Here is a 20,909-nt window from a genome sequence, read left to right as displayed (position 1 = left end):
AGTATTAAAAGAATAATATAGAGTGGGCTCTGGAGTAAACTTTTGTGTTTAAATCTCAGCACCAGTTTACTAGCTGTTGTAACATGGTCAAGTCATTTAATCTCCAAGCATCAGTTTTCTCATACATAAACTGGGGTTAATAGTACCAAACTCAAAGATTAAATGAGTTTGTATTTTTAAGCCATAGAACAGCACTTGATACATACATATATATATATATGTATACTTCTACATATATGTCTTTATATACACACATATACATGTACATATATGTACAAATACATATTGATATGTATGTTTATCAGTAAAACATTTGATATATAATTTCAGAACTGCTACATCTGTGAATATTAATCCAAAAATCCCAAGTTAAAATACTGTCAAGCATAACTCAGTGGCCCATAAACCTAAACTTTGACTAAATATGATTCAATTGAGGAATGCTAGAATGACTTTAATAGCATAATTCACCATGTTACTCAGCAGGGAAAGACACAGGAGATACAGAAGATGCAGGTTCGATCCCTGGGTTGGCAAGGTCCCCTAGAAGAGGAAATGGCAACCTACGCCAGTATTCTTGCCTGGGAAATCCCATGGACAGAGGAACCTGGTGGGCTGCATGGGGTCATGGGGTCACAAAAAGTTAGACAAGACTGAGTGACTAAACACAACACACACACACACACAATTGATCTGTAGAAAAAAATATAAAATTATATTATCCTCATAGATATTTAAGAAGCATTTGATATAATTATATAAGTATTATTTTTTAATTCTTATTAAAATATGGGGATATATCTTTAGTTCCTTAGCAAATATATCTATCCCCCCCCACCCAACAAGTATCTTGCTTACTGGAGAAACATTGGAAGCTTTCTAATTAAAATTAGGAAAAGGCAGTTATTACCCTCATTGTCCATTATCTTCACTGTTATTTGACCTTGTTCTGGAGGACCTAGCTAATGCAATTAGATAATAAAAAGGAATCAAAGATATAAATGTAGAAGAAGAGGTAAAATTATCCCCATTTTCATTATTATTATATACATGCAAAACTTTAGGAAATCAACTCAAAAGCAGTTACAAATGATAGAGTATCTTGGTACAGTGAATGATTTTGTACTACCAGTTGGATGATGTAATGGAAGAAAAATGCTCACACATACATTGTTATTAGTGTGCACATACATTCTAAACAGCAACATAAAATACCAAGGAATATACTTGAACAAAGAAATCTAGAACAAGAAGTGCTGAAGATTTATGTAGAGAAAGTCTTAGGCCCCAAGAACTACAAAAGATTTAAACAAATAAATGTTTTGAAAATGAAGACTGAATTTATAAAGGTTGTCAGTTCTTCCCAGATTCATCTGTTCGTTTATTGTTGCACCCAGCATGATGGAGGAGGATCTGTTGAGACTCAGCTAAGCTTTCAGACTCATAAGACTACCGTGGGCTACACTTACGAGGATCGTGTAGAAGAATATGGGACAGGAAGCACAGCATGCCAGTAGCCAACCTAAGATCTTCCTTTTATGCCAGAGCTCTTGCAGCAGTCTAGACTGACAAACAGCTATCAGTGTGTTAGTTATATCTTTAGCCTCCTAAGCCACACCTCAAGTGCAAAGAAAAAGAGATCTACTGGCATTTCAGAGGTATACTATTCTATAAATGGTGAAGGAAAAAAGGCTAGCTATATTTTAGAAAAAAATGAGATAAATGTTGATTTAGATGAATCAAAGATGGAAAGTTTAAAAATAAAAGTGCTAGATGTAGTCTCTCAGTATCCACAGGAGATTGGTTTCAGGACCCTTCCCAGATATCAAATTTCTAGGACACTCAAGTTCCTTATATAAAATGGCATAGTATATGCTTATAATCTACACATATCCTCTCATTATGCTTATTTCTCGATTTACTTATTTTTTTATTTGTAGTGTAATTGATTTCCAATATTATATTCAAGTATGCAGTATAGTGGTTCAATTTTTTTTTTGATTCTTGAAAGTACAGAGTTTATTGACCTCAGGATGTGTGGGGCTGGAACCTTCTTTAAAGTATATTATTCAACAAATTTACAATTATAAGATATTATCACAAAGTGTTTACTTTTTTTAAAATTTTTATTGGAGTATAGTTGCTTTATAATGTTGTGTTAGTTTCTGCTTTACCAGCAAAGTGAATTAGTTATATGTATACATATACCCCTCTTTTTTACATTTCCTTCCCATTTAGGTGACCACAGAGCACTGAATAGAATTCCCTGTGCTATAAAGTAGGTTCCCATTAATTATCTACTTTATAGTATACTGTGTATATATATATATCAACCCCGGTCTCCCAATTCATCCCACCCACCCTTCTTCCCTGGTATCTATAAGTTTGTTCTCTATGTCTGTTTCTCTGTTTGCTTTGCAAATAAGTTGCTGTGTACTATTTTCCTAAATTCTACTTATAAATGATACTGTATGATGTTTTTCTTTTTCTGCCTTACTTTACTCTGTATGACTCTCTTTCAGTCCATCCATGTCTCTGCAAATGGCACAATTCCATTCTTTCTTATGGCTTAATAATACCCCATTGTATATAAGTATCACATCTTCTATATCCATTTCTCTATTGATGGACATTTAGGTTGCTTGCGTGTCCTGGCTGTTATAAATAATGCTGCAGTGCACATAGTGATTTGATATTTTTATACATTACAAAATGACCACCATTATTAGTCTAGCCTGTCACTGTACAGAGTTTTTAATATTACAATATAGTTGACTATAGTCCCCATTACATCCCTGTGACTTATTTATTTTATAACTATAAGTTTGTACCGCTTAATCTCCCTCACCTGTTTAACTCATCCCTCTCCTCTTTGGCAGCCACTAGTTTGTTCTCTGTATCTATTAATCTGTTTGTTTTGTTGTGACTTTTTTTTATATTTCACATATAAGTGAAGTTATGCATTACTTCTCTTTTTCTGTTTGACTTATTTCAGTTAGCATAGCCTAGGTCCATCCATGTTGTTGCTAATGACAAGATTTCATGCTTTTTTATGACTGAGTAATATTCCTGTGTGTGTGTATGTGTACATGTACCACATCTTCATTCTTCTGTCAATAAGTACTTAAGTTGCTTTCATATGTGGACTGTTGTAAATGATACTGCAGTGAAGATAGGGCTGTATAGATCTTTTTGAATTAGTGTTTTTGTTTTCCTACGATAAATACCCAGGAGTGGAATTGCAAAATAATATGGTAGTATTTTTAATTTTTTGAGGCACCTTCATAGTATTTTCCTAGCAGCTGTACCAATTTACATTCCTACGAATAGTGCACAAGGGTTCCCTTTTCTCCATATCCTCACCAACACTTATATGCTATCTTTTGGATAACAACCATTATGACAGGTATGAAGTGATACCTCATTGTAGTTTTGATTTGCATTTCTGTGATGATAGTGATGTCCAGCATCTTTTCATGAGTCTTTGGGCCATTTATATGTTGTCTTTGGAAAAAACGTCTATGCGGGTGCTCTGCTCATTTTTAATTAGGTTGTTGTTTGAAGTTGAGTTGTATGAGTTCTTTGAGTATTTTGGATTTTAACTCTTCCTTTGCTGTACAAAAGCTTTTTATTTTGATGTAGTCCCATTTGTTTATTTTTGCTTTTGTTTCCCTTGCTTGAGGAGACATATCCAAAAAAGTATTGTTAACACCAGTGCCAAAGAGTATACTGCCTATGTTTTCTTCTAGGAGTTTCAGGTCTTACATTTAAGTCTTTATATATTTTATATTTATTTTTGTATATGGTTTGAGAAAGTTTTATTCTTTTGCATGTAGCTGTTCAGTTGTCCCAACAGTTTATTGAAGAAGCTATCTTTTCCTCTTGTATATCCTTGCCTTCTTTGTTGTAGTTTAACTATAAGCATGAGTTTATTTCTGGGTACTCTATATCTGTTCTATTGATCTGTATGTCTGTTTTCCAGTACCAGACTGTTTTGGTTTTTGTAGCTTTGTAGTAAATTTTGAAATTAGGGAATGTGATACTTCCAGTTTTGTTTTCTTTCTCTAGATTGGTTTGGCTGTTTGGAATATTCTATGTTTTCATACAGATTTTAGAATTATTTGTTCTAGTTCTGTGAAAAATTTCTTAGGTGTTTTGATAGGGTTTATATTGAATCTGTAGATTGCCTTGGATAGTGTGGTGATATTAACAATATTAATTCTTCCAGTCCATGAACATGGTGTTTGGTTGGCCAAAAAGTTCTGTGATTTTTTAAGTAAAAATAAAAGGCACATCTTTAATTTTCACCAAAAACTTTATTCAGCAACACATTTACCATTTTGTTCCACTACTTTCTGCCATTTTACAGGCAACTTCATAATTCCATCTTGCCAAAACTTGTTATCTTCCTGAGCAAAGATTCCAGATGTTTTTCATGAATTGCTGCCTTCAGTTGGTCTAATTGGGAGCAGTACTTGTTGGAATTAATGGTCTTCTAGAAGGAGTTCAATATAGAGCACTCCCTTCCAGTCCCACCATATACGCTACATCACTTTCTTTGGATGATGACCAGCATTTGGTATGGTGGTGGTGGTTCATGTCACTTGTTCCACAAACTCTTCCATCCCACATTATTGTACAGTATACACTTTTCATCGTGCATCACAATTTTGTTTTAAAAACTGAATATTTTCTTTATGTTTCAGGAGAGAATAGCATGCAGAAATACAGTCAAGAAGGGTTTGGTTTTTTTTGTTTTTTTGCTTAACTTATGTGGAACCCAAACATCAAAGTGATTTGCCAAGCTGGTGCAAATGATTTCCAGTGATTGATTTAGATATTTGAGTATGTCAGCTATCTCCTGCATGGTATAACTTGATTATTCTCAATTAATGTGTCTGATCACTGTCAACTTGAACTGGTCTACCTGACTGTGAAGCTTAACTGCCCTTTCAGATGAAAAAGGTTATCAGCTCTACCTTTTCTACAAAAATGGAAACAAATACATAATGGGAAGTGGAAAAGGATATATCTTTAGGAGAAAAAAACAGGAACAAAATGAAAAGGGGGAGCAAAAGGAAAACAGACTGAAATGGCTGCGCAGGAAACTGAAAACACTCACCTTAGGGTAACACAGAAACTGAAACCAACTGTGATCGAATTAATATAATTTATCAAGTCAGTGAGCCCTATATGGTACACCTTGTACAATCCAGAATTATTTTTAAATCAGTTTTTTAGACTTTTTATTTTATACTGGAGAAGGCAATGGCAAGCCACTCCAGTACTCTTGCTTAGAAAATCCCATGGATGGAGGAGCCTGGTGGGCTGCAGTCCGTGGGGTCGCTAAGGGTTGGACATGACTGAGCGACTTCACTTTCACTTTTCACTTTCACACATTGGAGAAGGAAATGGCAGCCTGCTCTGGTGTTCTTGCCTGGAGAATCCCAGGGACAGGGGAGCCTGGTGGGCTTCCGTCTATGGGGTCACACAGAGTCGGACACAACTGAAGTGACTTAGCAGCAGCAGCAAAGCTGATTAACAATGCTGTGATAGTTTCAAGTGAACAGCAAAGGGACTCAGCCATGCATATTCATGTATCTATTTTCCCCAAAACTCCCCTCCCATCCAGGCTGCCACATAACATTGAGCAGAGTTCTCTTTGCTATACAGTAAGACTTTGTTGGTTATCTGTTTAAAATACAGCGGTGTATACATGTTGCATTTTTTAAAATGCACTCTTTTAGAGCTCTAAATACATGTGTTTTGTTTTTTTCTTTCTTCTCCTATTGTGTTATGTGTTTAGTTGCACAGTCATATCCAACTCGTTACAACCCCATGGACTATAGCCTACCAGGCTCCTCTGTCCATGGGGATTCTTCAGGCAAGAATACTGGAGTGGGTTGCCATGCCCTCCTCCAGGGGAACTTCCCAGGCCAGAGATCGAACCCAGGTCTCCCACTGTGCAGGTGGATTCTTTACCATCTGAGCTACCAGGGAAGCCCCCCAGTGTATATAGTGAGATTTAATTGACATATAACATTGTGTAAGTTTAAGGTGTACAGTGTGATGATTTGAGGTATGTATATATTATGAAATGATTATCATAATGAGATTAGTTAACACATTCATTACTTCATATAGTTGCTTCTTTCTTTTTTTATTTTTGCTGTTGACAGCATTTAGGATTTACTCTGTTCAGTTCACTTCAGTTCAGTCGCTCAGTTGTGTCTGACCCTTTGTGACTCCATGAATCACAGCACGCCAGGCCTCCCTGTCCATCACCAACTCCCGGAGTTCACTCAAACTCATGTCCATTGAGTTGGTGATGCCATCCAGCCATCTCATTCTCTGTCGTCCCCTTCTCCTCCTGCCTCCAATCCCTCCCAGCATCAGAGTCTTTTCTAGTGAGTCAACTCTTCGCATGAGGTGGCCAAAGTATTGGAATTTCAGCTTTAGCATCAGTCCTTCCAATGAACACTCAGGATCGATCTCCTTTAGAATGGACTGGTTGGATCTCCTTGCAGTCCAATGGACTCTCAAGGGTCTTCTCCAGCACCACAGTTCAAAAGCATCAATTCTTCGGCGCTCAGCTTTCTTCGCAGTCCAACTCTCACATCCATACATGACCCCTGGAAAAACCATAGCCTTGACTAGATCGACCTTTGTTGGCAAAGTAACGTCTCTGCTTTTTAATATGCTGTCTAGGTTGGTCATAACTTTCCTTCCAAGGAGTAAGCGTCTTTTAATTTCACGACTGCAATCACATTTGCAGTGATTTTGTATCATTAGGGTTTCATTTTAAATTTCTGTGTTGTGACTGTAATCTGCTTAAGCAATTTTTCATAAGTATGTTGGCAGTTTGAATATCCTCTTTGATGGAGGACCTGTTTACAACTCTTGTTCATTTTTCTGATGGGGTTGTCTGCTTTTTTCTGATTTGAAATAGTTCTTAATGGATTCTGGATGCAAGCCCTTTATTGATTACTTCTGTTGCATAATTTCTTCTTCCACTCTTAAAGGTGTCTTTCATTGAACAGATGTTCTTAATTTTAATGTAGCCTAACTTACCAATGTTTTTCTTTAGATTAGTACTTTTAGGGTCATGTGTAAGAGTTGTTTTTTTTTTTACAATCTTAAGTTATGAAGATAATTTTTATTATTATTGTGTACAAGCTTTATTGTTTTGCCTTTTATATTTAGGTGTATAATCCACCTGAAAATATTTTTGTATGTGATATATTGTAGGGAGTGGTCTTTATATTCATAGATCTCTTTCTAGTCTATTTTGACTATCTTTGTATCAACACCACTATTTCAATTAGTATAGCTTTGTATCAGCACCACTATTTCAATTAGTATAGCTTTCTAAAAATACCTGCTAGAACAAATCACTCTACCTTCTTCAGTAGTGTTTTGACTATTCTTGGCTCTATATATATTGCCATATAAATTATAGAATCAGCTTCACAAAAATTGTCTTGGGATTTTTATTGAGATTGGTTTATAGTATGTTTAGAATTTTTGCACTTGTGTTTGAGTAAAATTGTCCTATGAAAGACTTTCCTTTTAATGTCCTATGTTTTAATATCTAGTTTATGCTGGCCTCTAAAAATGAGTTGGAGAATAGTCCTTTTTTATAATTCTTATTTATTTACGGATGTGCTGGGTCTTCACTGCTGTGTGGGCTTTTCCTTCTCTAGTTGTGGCAAGCAGGAGAGTAGTCCTCATTTTTAATTCTGTGGAAGAATTTGTGTGTTATTTCTTCTTGTTTACTGGTGAAATCATCTAAGCTTCCAGTTTTCTCTCTATAAAGATTTTATTTATAGATTAAGTTTATAAAATTATTCACATTTTTTAATTTCCTTGACAGTTTTAGTTACTTGGACTTTTGTAGAAATTTCTCCACTTTGTATAAAATTTCAGATTTATTAACATAGAGTTGTTCATAGTAGCCTCTTATCTTTTTCATGTCTACTAGATTTGGATGGTGCCCCCTTTTTCATTCCTTCTTTTGGTTATTTGTGATTTCTTTCTTTCTTACCAATTTTGCCAGCATTTAAAATTCTTTATTAGTTGTTTCAAAGAGCTGCGTTTGCCTTTGGTCCTCTTTTTTCTAGTGTCTATTTACTATTTCCTTTTTTCCTCCTTGGGTTTATTTTGTTGTTCTTTCCCTCAGTTCAGTTCAGTCGCTCAGTCGTGTCCGACTCTTCGCGACCCCATGAATCACAGCACACCAGGCCTCCCTGTCTATCACCAACTCCCGGAGTTCACTCAAACTCATGTCCACAGAGTCGGTGATGCCATCCAGCCATCTCATTCTCCGTCGTCCCCTTCTCCTCCCTCCCCCAACCTTTCCCAGCATCAGAGTCTTTTCCAGTGAGTCAACTCATCGCATAAGGTGGCCAAAGTATTGCAGTTTCAGCTTTAGCATCAGTCCCTCCAATGAACACCCAGGATTGATCTCCTTTAGGATGGACTGGTTGGATCTCCTTGCAGTATAAGGGACTCTCAAGAGTCTTCTCCAGCACCACAGTTCAAAAGCATCGATTCTTCGGCGATCAGCTTTCTTCACAGTCCAACTCTCACATCCATACATGACCACGGGAAAAACCATAGCCTTGACTAGACGGACCTTGGTTGGCAAAGTAATGTCTCTGCTTTTTAATATACTATCAAGGTTGGTCATAACTTTCCTTCCAAGGAGCAAGCGTCTTTTAATTTCATGGCTGCAATCAGCACCCAAAGTGATTTTGGAGCCCCAAAAAATAAAGTCTGACACTGTTTCCACTGTTTTTCCATCTATTTCCCATGAAGTGATGGGACCAGATGCCATGATCTTTGTTTTCTGAATGTTGAGCTTCAAGCCAACCTTTTCACTCTCCTCTTTCACTTTCATCAAGAGGCTTTTTAGTTCTTCTTCACTTTCTGCCATAAGGGTAGTGTCATCTGCATATCTGAGGTTATTGATATTTCTCCCAGCAATCTTGATTGCAGCTTGTGCTTCTTCCAGCCCAGCGTTCCTCATGATGTACTCTGCATATAAGTTAAATAAGCAAGGTGACAATATACAACCTTGACGTACACCTTTTCCTATTTGGAACCAGTCTGTTGTTCCATGTCCAGTTCTAACTGTTGCTTCCTGACCTGCATACAGGTTTCTCAAGAGGCAGGTCAGGTGGTCTGGGATTCCCATCTCTTTCAGAATGTTCCACAGTTTATTGTGATCGACACAGTCAAAGGCTTTGGCATAGTCAGTGAAGCAGAAATAGATGTTTTTCTGTTCTTTCCCTAGTTTTCTAAAATAGATACCTTTTTTCTAAAGTTTTCTAAAGTACTTACCTTTTAAATTTTAACCTTTTTTTTTCTAATGTTTGCATATAAAGCTTATAACTTTTAAGATCAACAGGGTTAAACTGTATCCCACAGATTTTTATATTGTTGTTTAGTTCAAAGAATTTTTAAATTTCTGTTGTGATTTCTTCTTTGGCTATGGGTATTTTAGAAGTCTGTTTCTTATTCTTTTTTTAAATTTTATTCAGGTATAGTTGATTTACAGTGTTGTGTTAATTTCTGCCATATGGCAGAATGACTCACTTATACACATATATCATTCTCATAATCTTTTCCATTATGGTTTTATCACAGAATATTGAATATAGTTCCCTGAGCTATACAGTAGGGCTCTGTTATTTATCCATTCTATATATAATAGTTTATATCTGCTAATCCCGAACTCCTAATCCATCTCTCCCTCACTCTCCTCCTTGGCAACCACAAGTCTGTGCTTTGTGTCTGGGAATCTGTTTCTGTTTCATAGATAAGTTCATTTGTGTCATATTTTAGATTCCATGTATAAGTGATGTCATATGACATTTGTTTTTCTCTTTCTGACTTATTTCATTTAGTATGATAGTCTCTAGGTCCATCCATGTTGCTGCAAATTTCATTATTTCATATATGTATCATATCTTCTTGATGCTTGGAAATCTGTTTCTTAAATTCTGCATACATAGGGATTTTTAGTTTTCTCTTTGTAATTGCACCATCAGAAAACTTACTTTAAGTTACTTTAAAGGTCAGATAAACTGTTTTCAATCCTGGGAAATTTATTATTGTCTTTGCTGTTTGTGCTTTAAAATATCCTATAGTTGTTAGGTCATGAATTCTATGTCTATTAGATAACTTGTGTTTATTAAGCTGTTTAGGTCTATTACTTTACTGATTTGTGTGTATACACTTGTTTTCTCTGTGCTGACATGGTAGGTCTTTTACTCCTGCTTTTTTGCTTTCAGCCTTCCTGAATTCTGAATATTTTATATGCATACCTTGTAAACTTAATATAGTTGAATTTTCTTTTTTTGTAAATACAGTCTGATAATCTTCCTGTTTTAATGAAAGCATTTAATCTACTTAATTTAATGTAATCACTGATATATTTGGATTTAAATCTACTATTTTATTTTGTGCTTTTAATTTTTCCTACCTGATATGTTTTGTTTCTTTCTTGACTGTTTTGTTCTTTTTTTCCTTTTTCTTTTGACTACATATTGTATTCCATTTTTTCCTTAGTTTTAAAGTTTTATACTTTTTTACTCTTCTTTTAGTTTTCAACCTAGAGATTACAACAGACATCTGTGTATCAAAGTCAGTTGATTCTTTTATTTTTTTCCTAGATAGTGTAAGGTCTTTAATATGCTTTAGCTAGTGTATGATATGTTGCTGTTGTTGTTATGCAGATGTTTTAAATTATCTGTATTTTAAATGCAATACATTATTCTTATGTTCTATGAAAATTCATTTAGATTTACATATTTACTGTTTTCACTGCTCTTCATTTTTTTCTCTTTGACTTTTCTCTTTGGGTCATTTTCTGTCTGCCCTTCCTTTAGTGCAGATCTGCTGGTGACAGATTTCCTATCTTAGTATGTCTGAAAATGTCTTTATTTAAACTTCATTCTTGAAGGCTGCTTTTGCAATGTATAGAATTCTAGACAGGCAGTTACTTTTTCCTTTCATCTTTTGAAAATACTGTTTGTTTTCTGACTTCCATTGTTTCTGTTGAAAAGTAAGCCTTGAATCAAATAGTTGCTTCTTTGATGCAGATACATTTTTTTTTTCTGACTTCTTTTTAGATTTTCTCTCGCCTTTAATTTTTAGCAGCTGTTTCTAGGTATGGTATGGACTGCTTTTTATTGGACCGGCCAAGAAGTTCACTCGGCCTTTTCCTATAACATCAGATGGAAAGACCAGCATGAACTTTTTGGCCAACCCAATGTTGATCTTTCCTAGAAGCTGGAGATTTTCTTCAGTCAGTAGGTTGATATCTTTAATTGGTTTTGAAAAATGTTCTGCTATTATTTCTTTGGTATTTCTCCTATAAGATCTCTCTTTTCTCCTAGTAATCTTTTTGCATACGGTAGATCTTTTTATTGTGTCCTGTTTATCTTTACTGAATTTTTCTAGAAAAAAATTTGTTTGATTTTCTCTGCTTGATTCTTTATATTTTCTTCTGACTATTCTAGTCCACTAGTTAAACCGTGTCCTTCCTTCTGTGTCTTTCAGCATGGTTAAGTCTATTCTGATAGTCACAGTATCTGGTGTCATTGAGGGTTTCTGTTGTTTTTACTTATTTCCATTTACATTGTCTTGTCTCCTTTTGTGCTTGGTTACCTTTTATTGTATGTGAGCAAAGTATTTTAAAAAATTATTTGTAAAAACATTTTGAAACCTAAGATGGTATTACTTTCCTCCAGAGAGTGTTTTCATTGTTTTCTGCCAGGTTCTAGGACACTAGCAATCTGAGATTACTTGAATCCAATTTTAGGGATTACAGTTTTTTTGAACCATTCAGACAACTTGAAGCTAGCCTGCAGTGTCTGCAATGACTATAATAATTTCAATTTACAAACCTTAGGGGCCCCAGCATCAGGCATGCATGGAGTCCACACTCAACACCTGACTACAGCTCACACCCTTGCCTGGGTCTGGACTATTATTCTTACCCCAGGGCTTGGCAGGTTTTCTATAAAGGACCATAGCCTAGATAGTTGAGGCTTTGTGGAACATGGAAGCTGTTGCAACTATCAGTGCTACCGTTATTCTGCAGAAGAGCCATAGGCAATGCATGAGTTAATGAGCAGAGAAGTGTTTCAGTAAAGCTTTATTTACAAAATCTGACATTAGGATACATTTGGCCCAAGGGCCATGTTTTGCTGACTCCTACTGTAGTCTGTCAGAAGCTCTGTTCAGACTCTCATCTGCCTCTTCTTAAATATAAATTAGCCCTGAATACTGGGCCAGCCTCTCTTTGGTCTGCCTTGTTAACTCTGTCGTGCCTTCAAGAATCTGTTAGGTTTTCATGTTTGGTCCAGTTATTCTCAGCAGGAGATTTAATTGTCATTATCAGAGGCTAAAGTTACATACAAAGTAGCCAATTAGAACAATGAGATTATTCCTCCTCTGATCTCAAGAAGGAAGTTTCTTGAGTTGTTCTTAGAGAATATCTCTCACTAACACCCTATAATATATAAATGATATTAAAAAAAAACAATGAGTTTTAGGACCTGTTTTGTATAGTCTTCCTAGAGAGAGTATATATTCCAAGGTTAACGTTATAGAGCAGTGTTGTCCCTCAGAACTTTGTTTGATGATAGAGTTGCTCTATATCTCACTTTTCCTTGTGGTAGTCACTAACCACCTGTGGCTATTGAACTTTTAAAATCTGGCTAGGGTGATTGCAGGGCTAAATTTTTACTTCTATTTAATTTTATAAAGTTTTATTGGAGTATACTTGATTTACAGTGTTGTGTTAGTTTCAGGTGTACAGTGAAGTGAATCAGTTATACATATATCCACTCTTTTTAAAGATTTTTTTTCTATCACAGAGTATTGAGTAGAGTTCCCCGTGCTATACAGTAGGTTCTTATTAGTTATCTGTTTTATATATAGTAGTACGCACATATGTCGTATACACATATGTCAATTCCAATCTCCCAATTTATCCCTCCCCCACATCCCATTTAACTTTAATTAATTAAAATTTAAATAGCCAGATGTGGATATTTAGTTTGCAGGATATTCAGTTTTGCAGGAGATAACTTAGAAGAATCTCCTATCATTATAAAGATCAGGATTGCTACATATATGCTACCATGTGTAAACTAGCTAGTGGGAAGTTGCTCTGTAGCACAGGGAGCTTAGTTTGGAGCTCTGTGATAACTTAGAGGGGTGGAAGGAGGGAGGTTCAAGAGGAGGGGGAATGTATGTATACATGCAGCTGATTCACTTCACTGTACAGCAGAAGAAACTAATACAACACTGTAAAACAACTGTACCTTAGTTAAAGGAGAGAATCTCATCCCAGTACACAGTGTGTTCTTACACTCCCACCCACCTGCATACCCATTTTCCAGTGCTGTGGCAAGAAATACTTAGCCTAAATGTGTTTGATAGATATGGTATCTCATTAAATATTTTAGGTCTCATAGAATGTTTCCACTTATTCCCACCATTCACCAGGTGTGATGGAAGTATTACACTTGTTATCCTAACTAGGCCAAGTAAAACTGATGGAGTCACTCAATTTACCTTTAACATGTATTTTTCTTTGCAGGGCAAGGGGCGTCTTCGTCGAGGAAACTATCCATGTCCATCCTCTCCTGCTTTGGTTCAGTTGCCCTCCATGTCTGATGTCACGGAAGAGACCTTGACTAGTGAGGCGGCCCTGGAGACTGACATCACAGAGCAGCAGCAGGCAGCTATGCAGCAGGAGGAGAGAGTCCTGACTGAGCAGATTGAGAATCTGCAGAAAGAGAAGTGAGTCGCCAGAAGGAAAGCGAGCAACCATTAACCTGTTTCCATTTCCTTCCTCCTGTCTTCTGTTTATTCTTCCTTATTGTGAGTCAGACTCTACGTCAGGGTACAGGGATGTGGAGATGACAAGGACATGCTGTCTGTACTCAGGTAGCAGTGTGAAAGTTGTCACCTCAGGGAAGGATGCTCGTGAGCTAGGGGATCTGAAGCTGCTACAGTGGAGATTCTCGAAAGGCTGACTGGACAGGGGGTGTCAGTCTTAGCCCAGATTCCTAACAGGTCACAGTCTTGATGACACATTTTTCTGTTAAAGAAGGAATAAAGATTCCCAGGCTAAGATGATTCAGAACTCCATAAAGGAACATTATTATCTGAAGATCAGTATAGCCATGGGGTCAGCAACTGGATGGTCAGGGTAAGGCAGCAACTCTTGGAGGTGCTGGGACACCGGGTAAGGAAATTGGTTGCAATTTGGGAGAGAGACAAACCACTCTGTGACCTCTGCCATCCCTGCAGCACGGATGGTAACACTAGTTCCTGGGTATACAGGTACTATGTACTGGTTGACAGTGATGACTCAAGTTTTAAGGGGATTTTTGTTCATGAGTTCCAGGATCCCAGGTCTGATAGCTTGATTCATGAGAGATTATGAATCTCTTAAAGTACTTTTTGCTTGTCAGGATTGCTTCTAGAATTTGAATAAGCTGAAAAATTAGCTAGGGCTCAACTGTGCTGAACATGATAAGGTAAAAATGGTCTACTTTGATGAACAGCTAGCTATTTGATACAAATATGATCTGAAAAGAGGAGCTAATTCAGCTTTGATGAAAATGGCATTGGAAGTATTGAAGGATGAATAGGAATTTGCCAGGAAGGTGAAAGCCCAGAGAAAGGAAAATATGAACATAGTCTCAGAGATGTGAATGTGCACTGCTTATGACAGTTGTCATTGCAGCAGTGAGTTGTTGGAGACTCTCCTTGCAAAGATTGTCCATGAATCTCAAGCCAGGTATCGAAGGTATTAAAGGATGAATAGTTTAAAGCTGGGTAGAGTGGAAGAGAAGCTAAGAGGGCTCTGAAAAGGAGAATTGATGAAAATGGAGTTAAACTTGGAAGGATAAGGAGGCAGTAGACAGAGTGGAGGAGTGGATCAACAGACTCCAGGGTCTGCCCACTGGGGAAAATTGCCTACATAGAGTGGAGAAAATGTTATTAGGAATTGCAGATGTAAAGGAACTTTGGTGTTAGGGTATTAACATGAACTTTTAACAAAGATATTGATTAAAATGAATCAGAGTGGTATCAGGCAGTAGTGAGAATGTAATATTAGGAGCCAGGTACCAAAGACTTCAGGGAATGAGGAGGCATGGCTGAGAGGAGGTGAGTGATTGATAAGAAGGAGTTGAGAATAGTAGTCTTAAGTGGAGATGGCAAAGGTTTAAAAGGACAGAAGAGGTCAGTCTGTTTTATTTCATTTAGGAGATCTAGAGGTCTCTCCTTGGCCAAAGAAGGTAGAGGATATAGGGTGTAGCAGCTAATAAAATTCTGTAGAAAATAGTTTAAGAACTGGAAGGAATCCTAGAGACCATGTAGTTTAAGTCTCTTTGTGGATGAGAAAGTTAAGGTCCATAAAGAGGAAAGTACTTTCCTGATGTATTATGAATGAGTTAAGAGTGAGTTTAGAATCCCAATCTCCTGATTAGCAGCCCAGAGTTCATTTTATCAAAGGATCTTACAGCTTTAGCATCTTCCTCTGCCTCACCCTTAGCCCCATTATAGGTCCCAGCCTTTGCTGTCTTTAACCTTCACTGTGACTGTGACTTGTTGTTCAGTCGCTACGTCATGTTCAGCTCTTTGCGACCCCATGGACTGCAGCAAGCCAGTCTTCCCTATCCTTCACTATCTCCCTTAGTTTGCTCAAACATATGTCCATTGAGTCGGTGATGCCATCCAACCATCCCGTCCTCGGTCATCCCCTTCTCCTTCTGCCTTCAATCTTTCCCAGCATCAGGGTCTTTTCCAGTGAGTTGGCTCTTCACATCATGTATACAGGTCCTTATCACCACCCTGGAAGGGAACAGTAAGAAATGTGACTGTTTTTGCTACCTAAATTCCTGACATTCACAGGTCTGCTTTCCTGTTGGCTTCCTTTCATTTTTTATCAAATGTTAATGATTTCTTGATTGCGTCTTACAGGGAAGAACTAACATTTGAGATGCTTGTCCTGGAACCACGTGCCTCTGATGATGAAACCCTTGAGTCTGAGGCCTCCATAGGGACTGCTGATAGCTCTGAAAATTTGAATATTGAGTCTGAAGGTGCCATCTCTGAGAAATCAGGTAAATGAACATGTTAGACCAAAGACTCCAGATTTGTTTTGCAGAGGAGGAATAAGGATTCCCAAGCAAAGACAGTCTCTTTCAAGAAGGCCCTTGACCTTACATGAAAAGATGACTAAGTCCTAAGGAGCTGAAATATACCAGTCCTCCTGAAGCTTCCGTATAAATTATTTATCAGACCAAGCCTTCAGTGTAACATAGTTCTTTTGTAGTAATGTTTCCTTGTATTTACCACAGAGGAAAGCCAGCAGTCATAGCTCATGTTGTCTTACTGACTCATGACCCATTTTCTAAGGGTAGGTAGTGGGAGCCGTGCCCTGCTATGAGATGGGACTGGATCCAAGGAAGTCTTTAACTGCCTGTCGTGTCTCTGTGAGATGTGGTATTTACTACATATTCTGGCAGTGTTTTAAATGATGAGGATGGTTGTAGGCCTCTTCTAACGGCATGGTCCCACTCCAGCTTCCTCAGGGTTGATTATGAAATGATATGGATGGTGCAGAGATGCGTGGTTAGGTCTTCTTGAGTTGTGACTGTGCCCAGAGCAGGTAACCCTGGACCCTCCACTTAGCCCACCCACTTTCACATGTGAGCAGTGACACCTCTTCATCACACAATGATTTGCTTCAGAGAGAACTGACATTTACAGCTTTGGTCTCTTTCTTGCATTAGAGAGAAGTTTAGCCCTTATCTCTACAAAGGCAGCTGGCAAGACTGAACCTTCAAGCAAGTTGCGGAAGCAGTTCAAAAAGCAGCAAGACTCACTGGATTCAGTAGACTCTTCAGTCTCTTCTTTATGTTCATCTGGCACTGCATCTTCTCATGGGACCAGAAGACGATTTCAGATTTATTCCAAATCTCCTTTCTACCGAGCTTCCTCAGCTGGTGAGGCCCTCGGGATGGAAGGGCCATCAGGCCAGACCAAATCCCTAGAAGACAAGCCTCAGTTCATCAGCAGAGGAACCTTCAACCCTGAAAAGGGCAAACAAAAATTAAAGAATGTGAAAAACTCACCTCAGAAAACCAAAGAGACCCCAGAGGGGATAGTTGTGTCTGGCCGCAGGAAAACTGTGGACCCAGACTGCAGCTCGGCCCAACAGCTAGCTCTCTTTGGGAATAATGAGTTTATGGTCTGAACTGGCAGATGTGTGTCCCTTATGGCTACAGAGTGGTAAACACATCTCATCTTGGGGCTTCATCACCTGGTCCACAGTGTCCATTCTGATTGTGGTCCTGCCTCTTGCCCAAGCATACAACCAAGACCTTGTGTGCTGAGTCCCGGGTGGGCCTCCTGCCGAAGCGGAAAGTCTTCTTTGAAGCCTGCCAGGGATGGTACCAGCTGTGCCTTGGCTGCTGTATCCGACTAGAGATTTCGCTGAACAGAGCGCCCAGGGCCCTGGGATTTGGGTCAGTTGTGGAGGTCTTTGTAGTTGCCTCTCCTCCCTCCCTTTTTCCCTTCCCAGAGGTGAGTGTGGAACTGGGGGGACATTGTGGGCTAAAGGGACCCACTGATTTCTAACATTTGAAGAAAACATATAAACCTTTCTTAACCATGAAAGCAAAATCCTTTGGGTTTATTTTGGGATAGTTAGGAGCTGGTTTAGAATATAATTTTCTTCCAAGGATTTGTAAGCAAAAAGCCTAAGCCCTCTATTTTAAGATTTTTGAGAAACACTCCATGTTATATTCTGGGAAAGTAAAAAAAAAAGCAGTTGTCTCCATCAAGCCATCAGAGCATGTTTGAGACCTCTCTGGTTATCCAACGAAGAAGAGAAGACCTGTTTTGTCTATCAACGATGTTTGATGTTATAATAATCAGTGCTGGTTTAACCCCTGGTTAGTTCCTGCCAAATGTTTTGCATGGGCCGAAGTGTCAATAGCCATACTGTTCTTATATCCCCTGATCCTAGAATCAGGTTCCTCTAGTATTTTTTAAATGTCCCAGAGACATGGTGATCCCTAAACAGGAGGGTTTCGTTCTAATTTATCCAGGCCTTTCTCTTTGTATAGATTAAACTGAAGACCATATATAAACCTGTTTATCTGCCGGTGGATTTCCACCACAAGCTCACACAAATGGTGTGACCACTTAATCACTTCTCCCCAAGCATTCACACATAGCACTGCATGAATAAACATTACAGAAAGCTGCCAAAAAAGAAAAAAAGGTTTTAATATGACCCATCTAGCTTTTATCTTTTTTTCCTCAGACCATCAGTATTAAATAGATTTTAAAAAAATCAAGGACTACTTGAAGCTATTTTTGTTAATATTCTGGTTATTGAAGTTTACTGTAAATATATATATGTATAGTGTGCATATTTCTTTTTAACTTTATGCTTCCTTCCTCCCCATAGAATTTCTTCCCACAGATTAAGGGCCATTGGATGTGGTGGTGAGAGCCAGACATCCCTGGGTTGAGGGAAAAGTCAAACCATTTTTCTCACCACTGGGTGTCTCCATGTACCTGAGTTATAAAAGCATTTTAAGCTTCTTAGTGTTTGTGGGATTAGAAGTCTGTTTTTGCTATTTATAATATATGGGAAATGAAACATGATACCTTTTCTTGAGATAAATATGTGAAAATGTTTCTTTTTTAAAGTTACTAAATGCATCTTGTCTAACTACCACATGCACTGTTCTAAAAAAGAGCCTTTACCATCTGTAACCTGAATTTTGGTTATTCTTCCTTTTCATACTTCTTTGAGATGAAGTTATAGAAACCTGAGGACTTTCATTAATAAGGCAGAGTCTCTCCTGTTACACAACAGTGAACCTCATGCCACTGCCTCCATGGCTGCTGTCGAGCCCCAGAGGCCAGACACAAATATCATCCTGAGTGGCAGCTCCAGGTAGCAGGTGGCTTTCCTCTCCCTGGTGGGGTTCAGAAATGGCCTCGGGAAAAGGAGTCTTTGTCAATTTCCAGAATGATGATGGTTAGTAACTAAACATGTTTGATTTTATAGCCTGCAAACATCTGCCACCTTGTTCATGCTGCCTGGAGGAGTAATAAAGGTAAATAAAGTCTTTAAAAATCTGAATTTCAGATAATCTCCTAGAGCAGAACCCAGCCCCTCAGCATGGTTGTGTCTGCATGGGTGCCCCAGTCCCTGTGCCAGGCGCAGTCTCTCCCATTATTCTTGGGAAGGTGATTTTCAGCCGGTGTTGAGTACTCCTTTCCACTTGTTCCAGGACATTACAAAAAACAAAAAACTATTACCCCCGTTGAGTAGTTTTCTTTGGCCTAGAGGAATGGCCTGGGAAACACATCTTGGCATACAGTCTCCCTTCTAAATCTTTGTGGAGGTTTTGTTTTGTTGCTGTTGTTTTGCAAAATAAGTTTTTGGCAGTTAAAAAAAATTAAAAAAAAAAAAACGAAAAACTACTCATATAGGTCACTTTATAGGAACCAGGTGATGGATGTTAAGAGACTTTATAATTTTTTCTCAGGGACCTAAAACCTGAATTTGGATAACATTAAATAAATATTTGTTTTTCAGTTGCTAGATTTGTGGATTTCTAGTCATTTAACAAGCTATCAGAATGGAGGGGTGGGGAAAGGGAGATGCATGGAATGCTAAGAATGGAGAGCAAAGGCGGGACCCTCCCTTTGAAGGAAAGCATGTTGCTGTTCTCTAGAATAATGGGCATTGTTGGCCTGAAAAAGATGAAGCCAGAACATTTAACTGTCAGAACCAAGTGCTGTCTCTCCTCTCCTCTGATCTTGACCGGTCATCTCTGTGGTTCATGTTACATTACCACAAGCCGATGCTGCATTACAATCACTTATAATTAAGATATTTAACGTCTGTATGTGTCAAATGGGTGTTTTCTATTTGCTTCTCCGTTGCTCATTTCTTTGATCTCAGAGGAGCCCACATGTGGCAGCATAGAGGCAGCCCCTCATTTGGAGCCCATACTCTAAAATGCAGAGCATTCTCTTCTTACCACACATTCCCAGCCCCAGATACAGCCTGGAGTTTTCATTCTCCCCATTAAAGCCAGCGTATCCCTTATCATGAAAAATGTAATGGAAGCAGAGAAGTGTAATTGTAGGGTCACAGTGTGTATACACTAAGTGAAGTAAATACAGAAAGGATTCAGGAAGGCAACTTGCTTCATTTGTAATGCACCGTGTACTTCCTGCCATTTTAATTTTGCCACTCTGGGTTTCTGTGAATGCAAAGAAGATAACAGCCTAGTATGAGCCTTGTGGAGGCAGAGGGACCTGAATTCAGGGGGTGGGATATAAGAGCCCTCCCTTCTCATGGGAGTTAGTGGAGACTTCTGTCTTCCATCACAGTAGGGTTGTCACTGTCAAAGATGGAGGGTCTCAGAAGCATGCAGAAAACAGGAGCTCCAGCAAGGTTCTGCAGGCCCACTTCAGTGCCTGTGGGCCACATTTTTCTTTTTTAAACTGTAACTGAGGAATGTGTACCTTTCACAAGCACTTTGGTGAACAAAAGAGAAGAAAGTATTCTCAGGACGTGTTCAAAGCTCAGAGAGTTTTAATTTTAAGAAGAAACACTCCAGCTGGCTTTCCTCATTCTCTTCTCTCTCGTTTTTCCCCCTCTTGGTCATTCTGTATTGACCAACACAGCATCATTCTGTGCTGACAGATATGTTTGTCTACCCATAATTGTGGGACAGCTCCCCATAATTCTGTGACAGTTGGCACTGTCCCCCAATACCATGTTAGCCTTGGTAGTAAAGTTCCTTGGTGGTTGTGGGAGTCTTTCTCAGGGCTTCCCTGAT

The 20,909-nt window shown here is 38.2% G+C and overlaps 1 protein-coding gene across 8 annotated transcripts in view; it reads left to right on the top strand.

Annotated features, from left to right (window-relative positions):
• The window catches only part of MYO9A (myosin IXA), a 244,476-nt gene extending 224,818 nt beyond the window's left edge, over nucleotides 1-19,658 (top strand). For all 8 annotated transcript variants that reach the window (XM_088839960.1, XM_088839959.1, XM_088839961.1 and 5 more), the window contains 3 exons: nucleotides 13,616-13,818; nucleotides 16,012-16,154; nucleotides 16,827-19,658. In XM_088839960.1, the coding sequence (XP_088696086.1) occupies nucleotides 13,616-13,818; nucleotides 16,012-16,154; nucleotides 16,827-17,290 (810 nt within the window). In that variant the 3' untranslated portion in view covers nucleotides 17,291-19,658. The remainder of the gene's footprint in view (nucleotides 1-13,615; nucleotides 13,819-16,011; nucleotides 16,155-16,826) is intronic.
• The last annotated feature ends 1,251 nt before the right edge of the window (nucleotides 19,659-20,909 follow it).

This window comes from Moschus berezovskii, chromosome 9 (genome assembly GCF_049115385.1).
Source record: "Moschus berezovskii isolate FMDL1 chromosome 9, NW_MosBer_1.0, whole genome shotgun sequence".
In the NCBI taxonomy this organism is placed as follows: domain Eukaryota; kingdom Metazoa; phylum Chordata; class Mammalia; order Artiodactyla; family Moschidae; genus Moschus; species Moschus berezovskii.
This window is presented reverse-complemented; position numbering and strand designations above follow the sequence as displayed.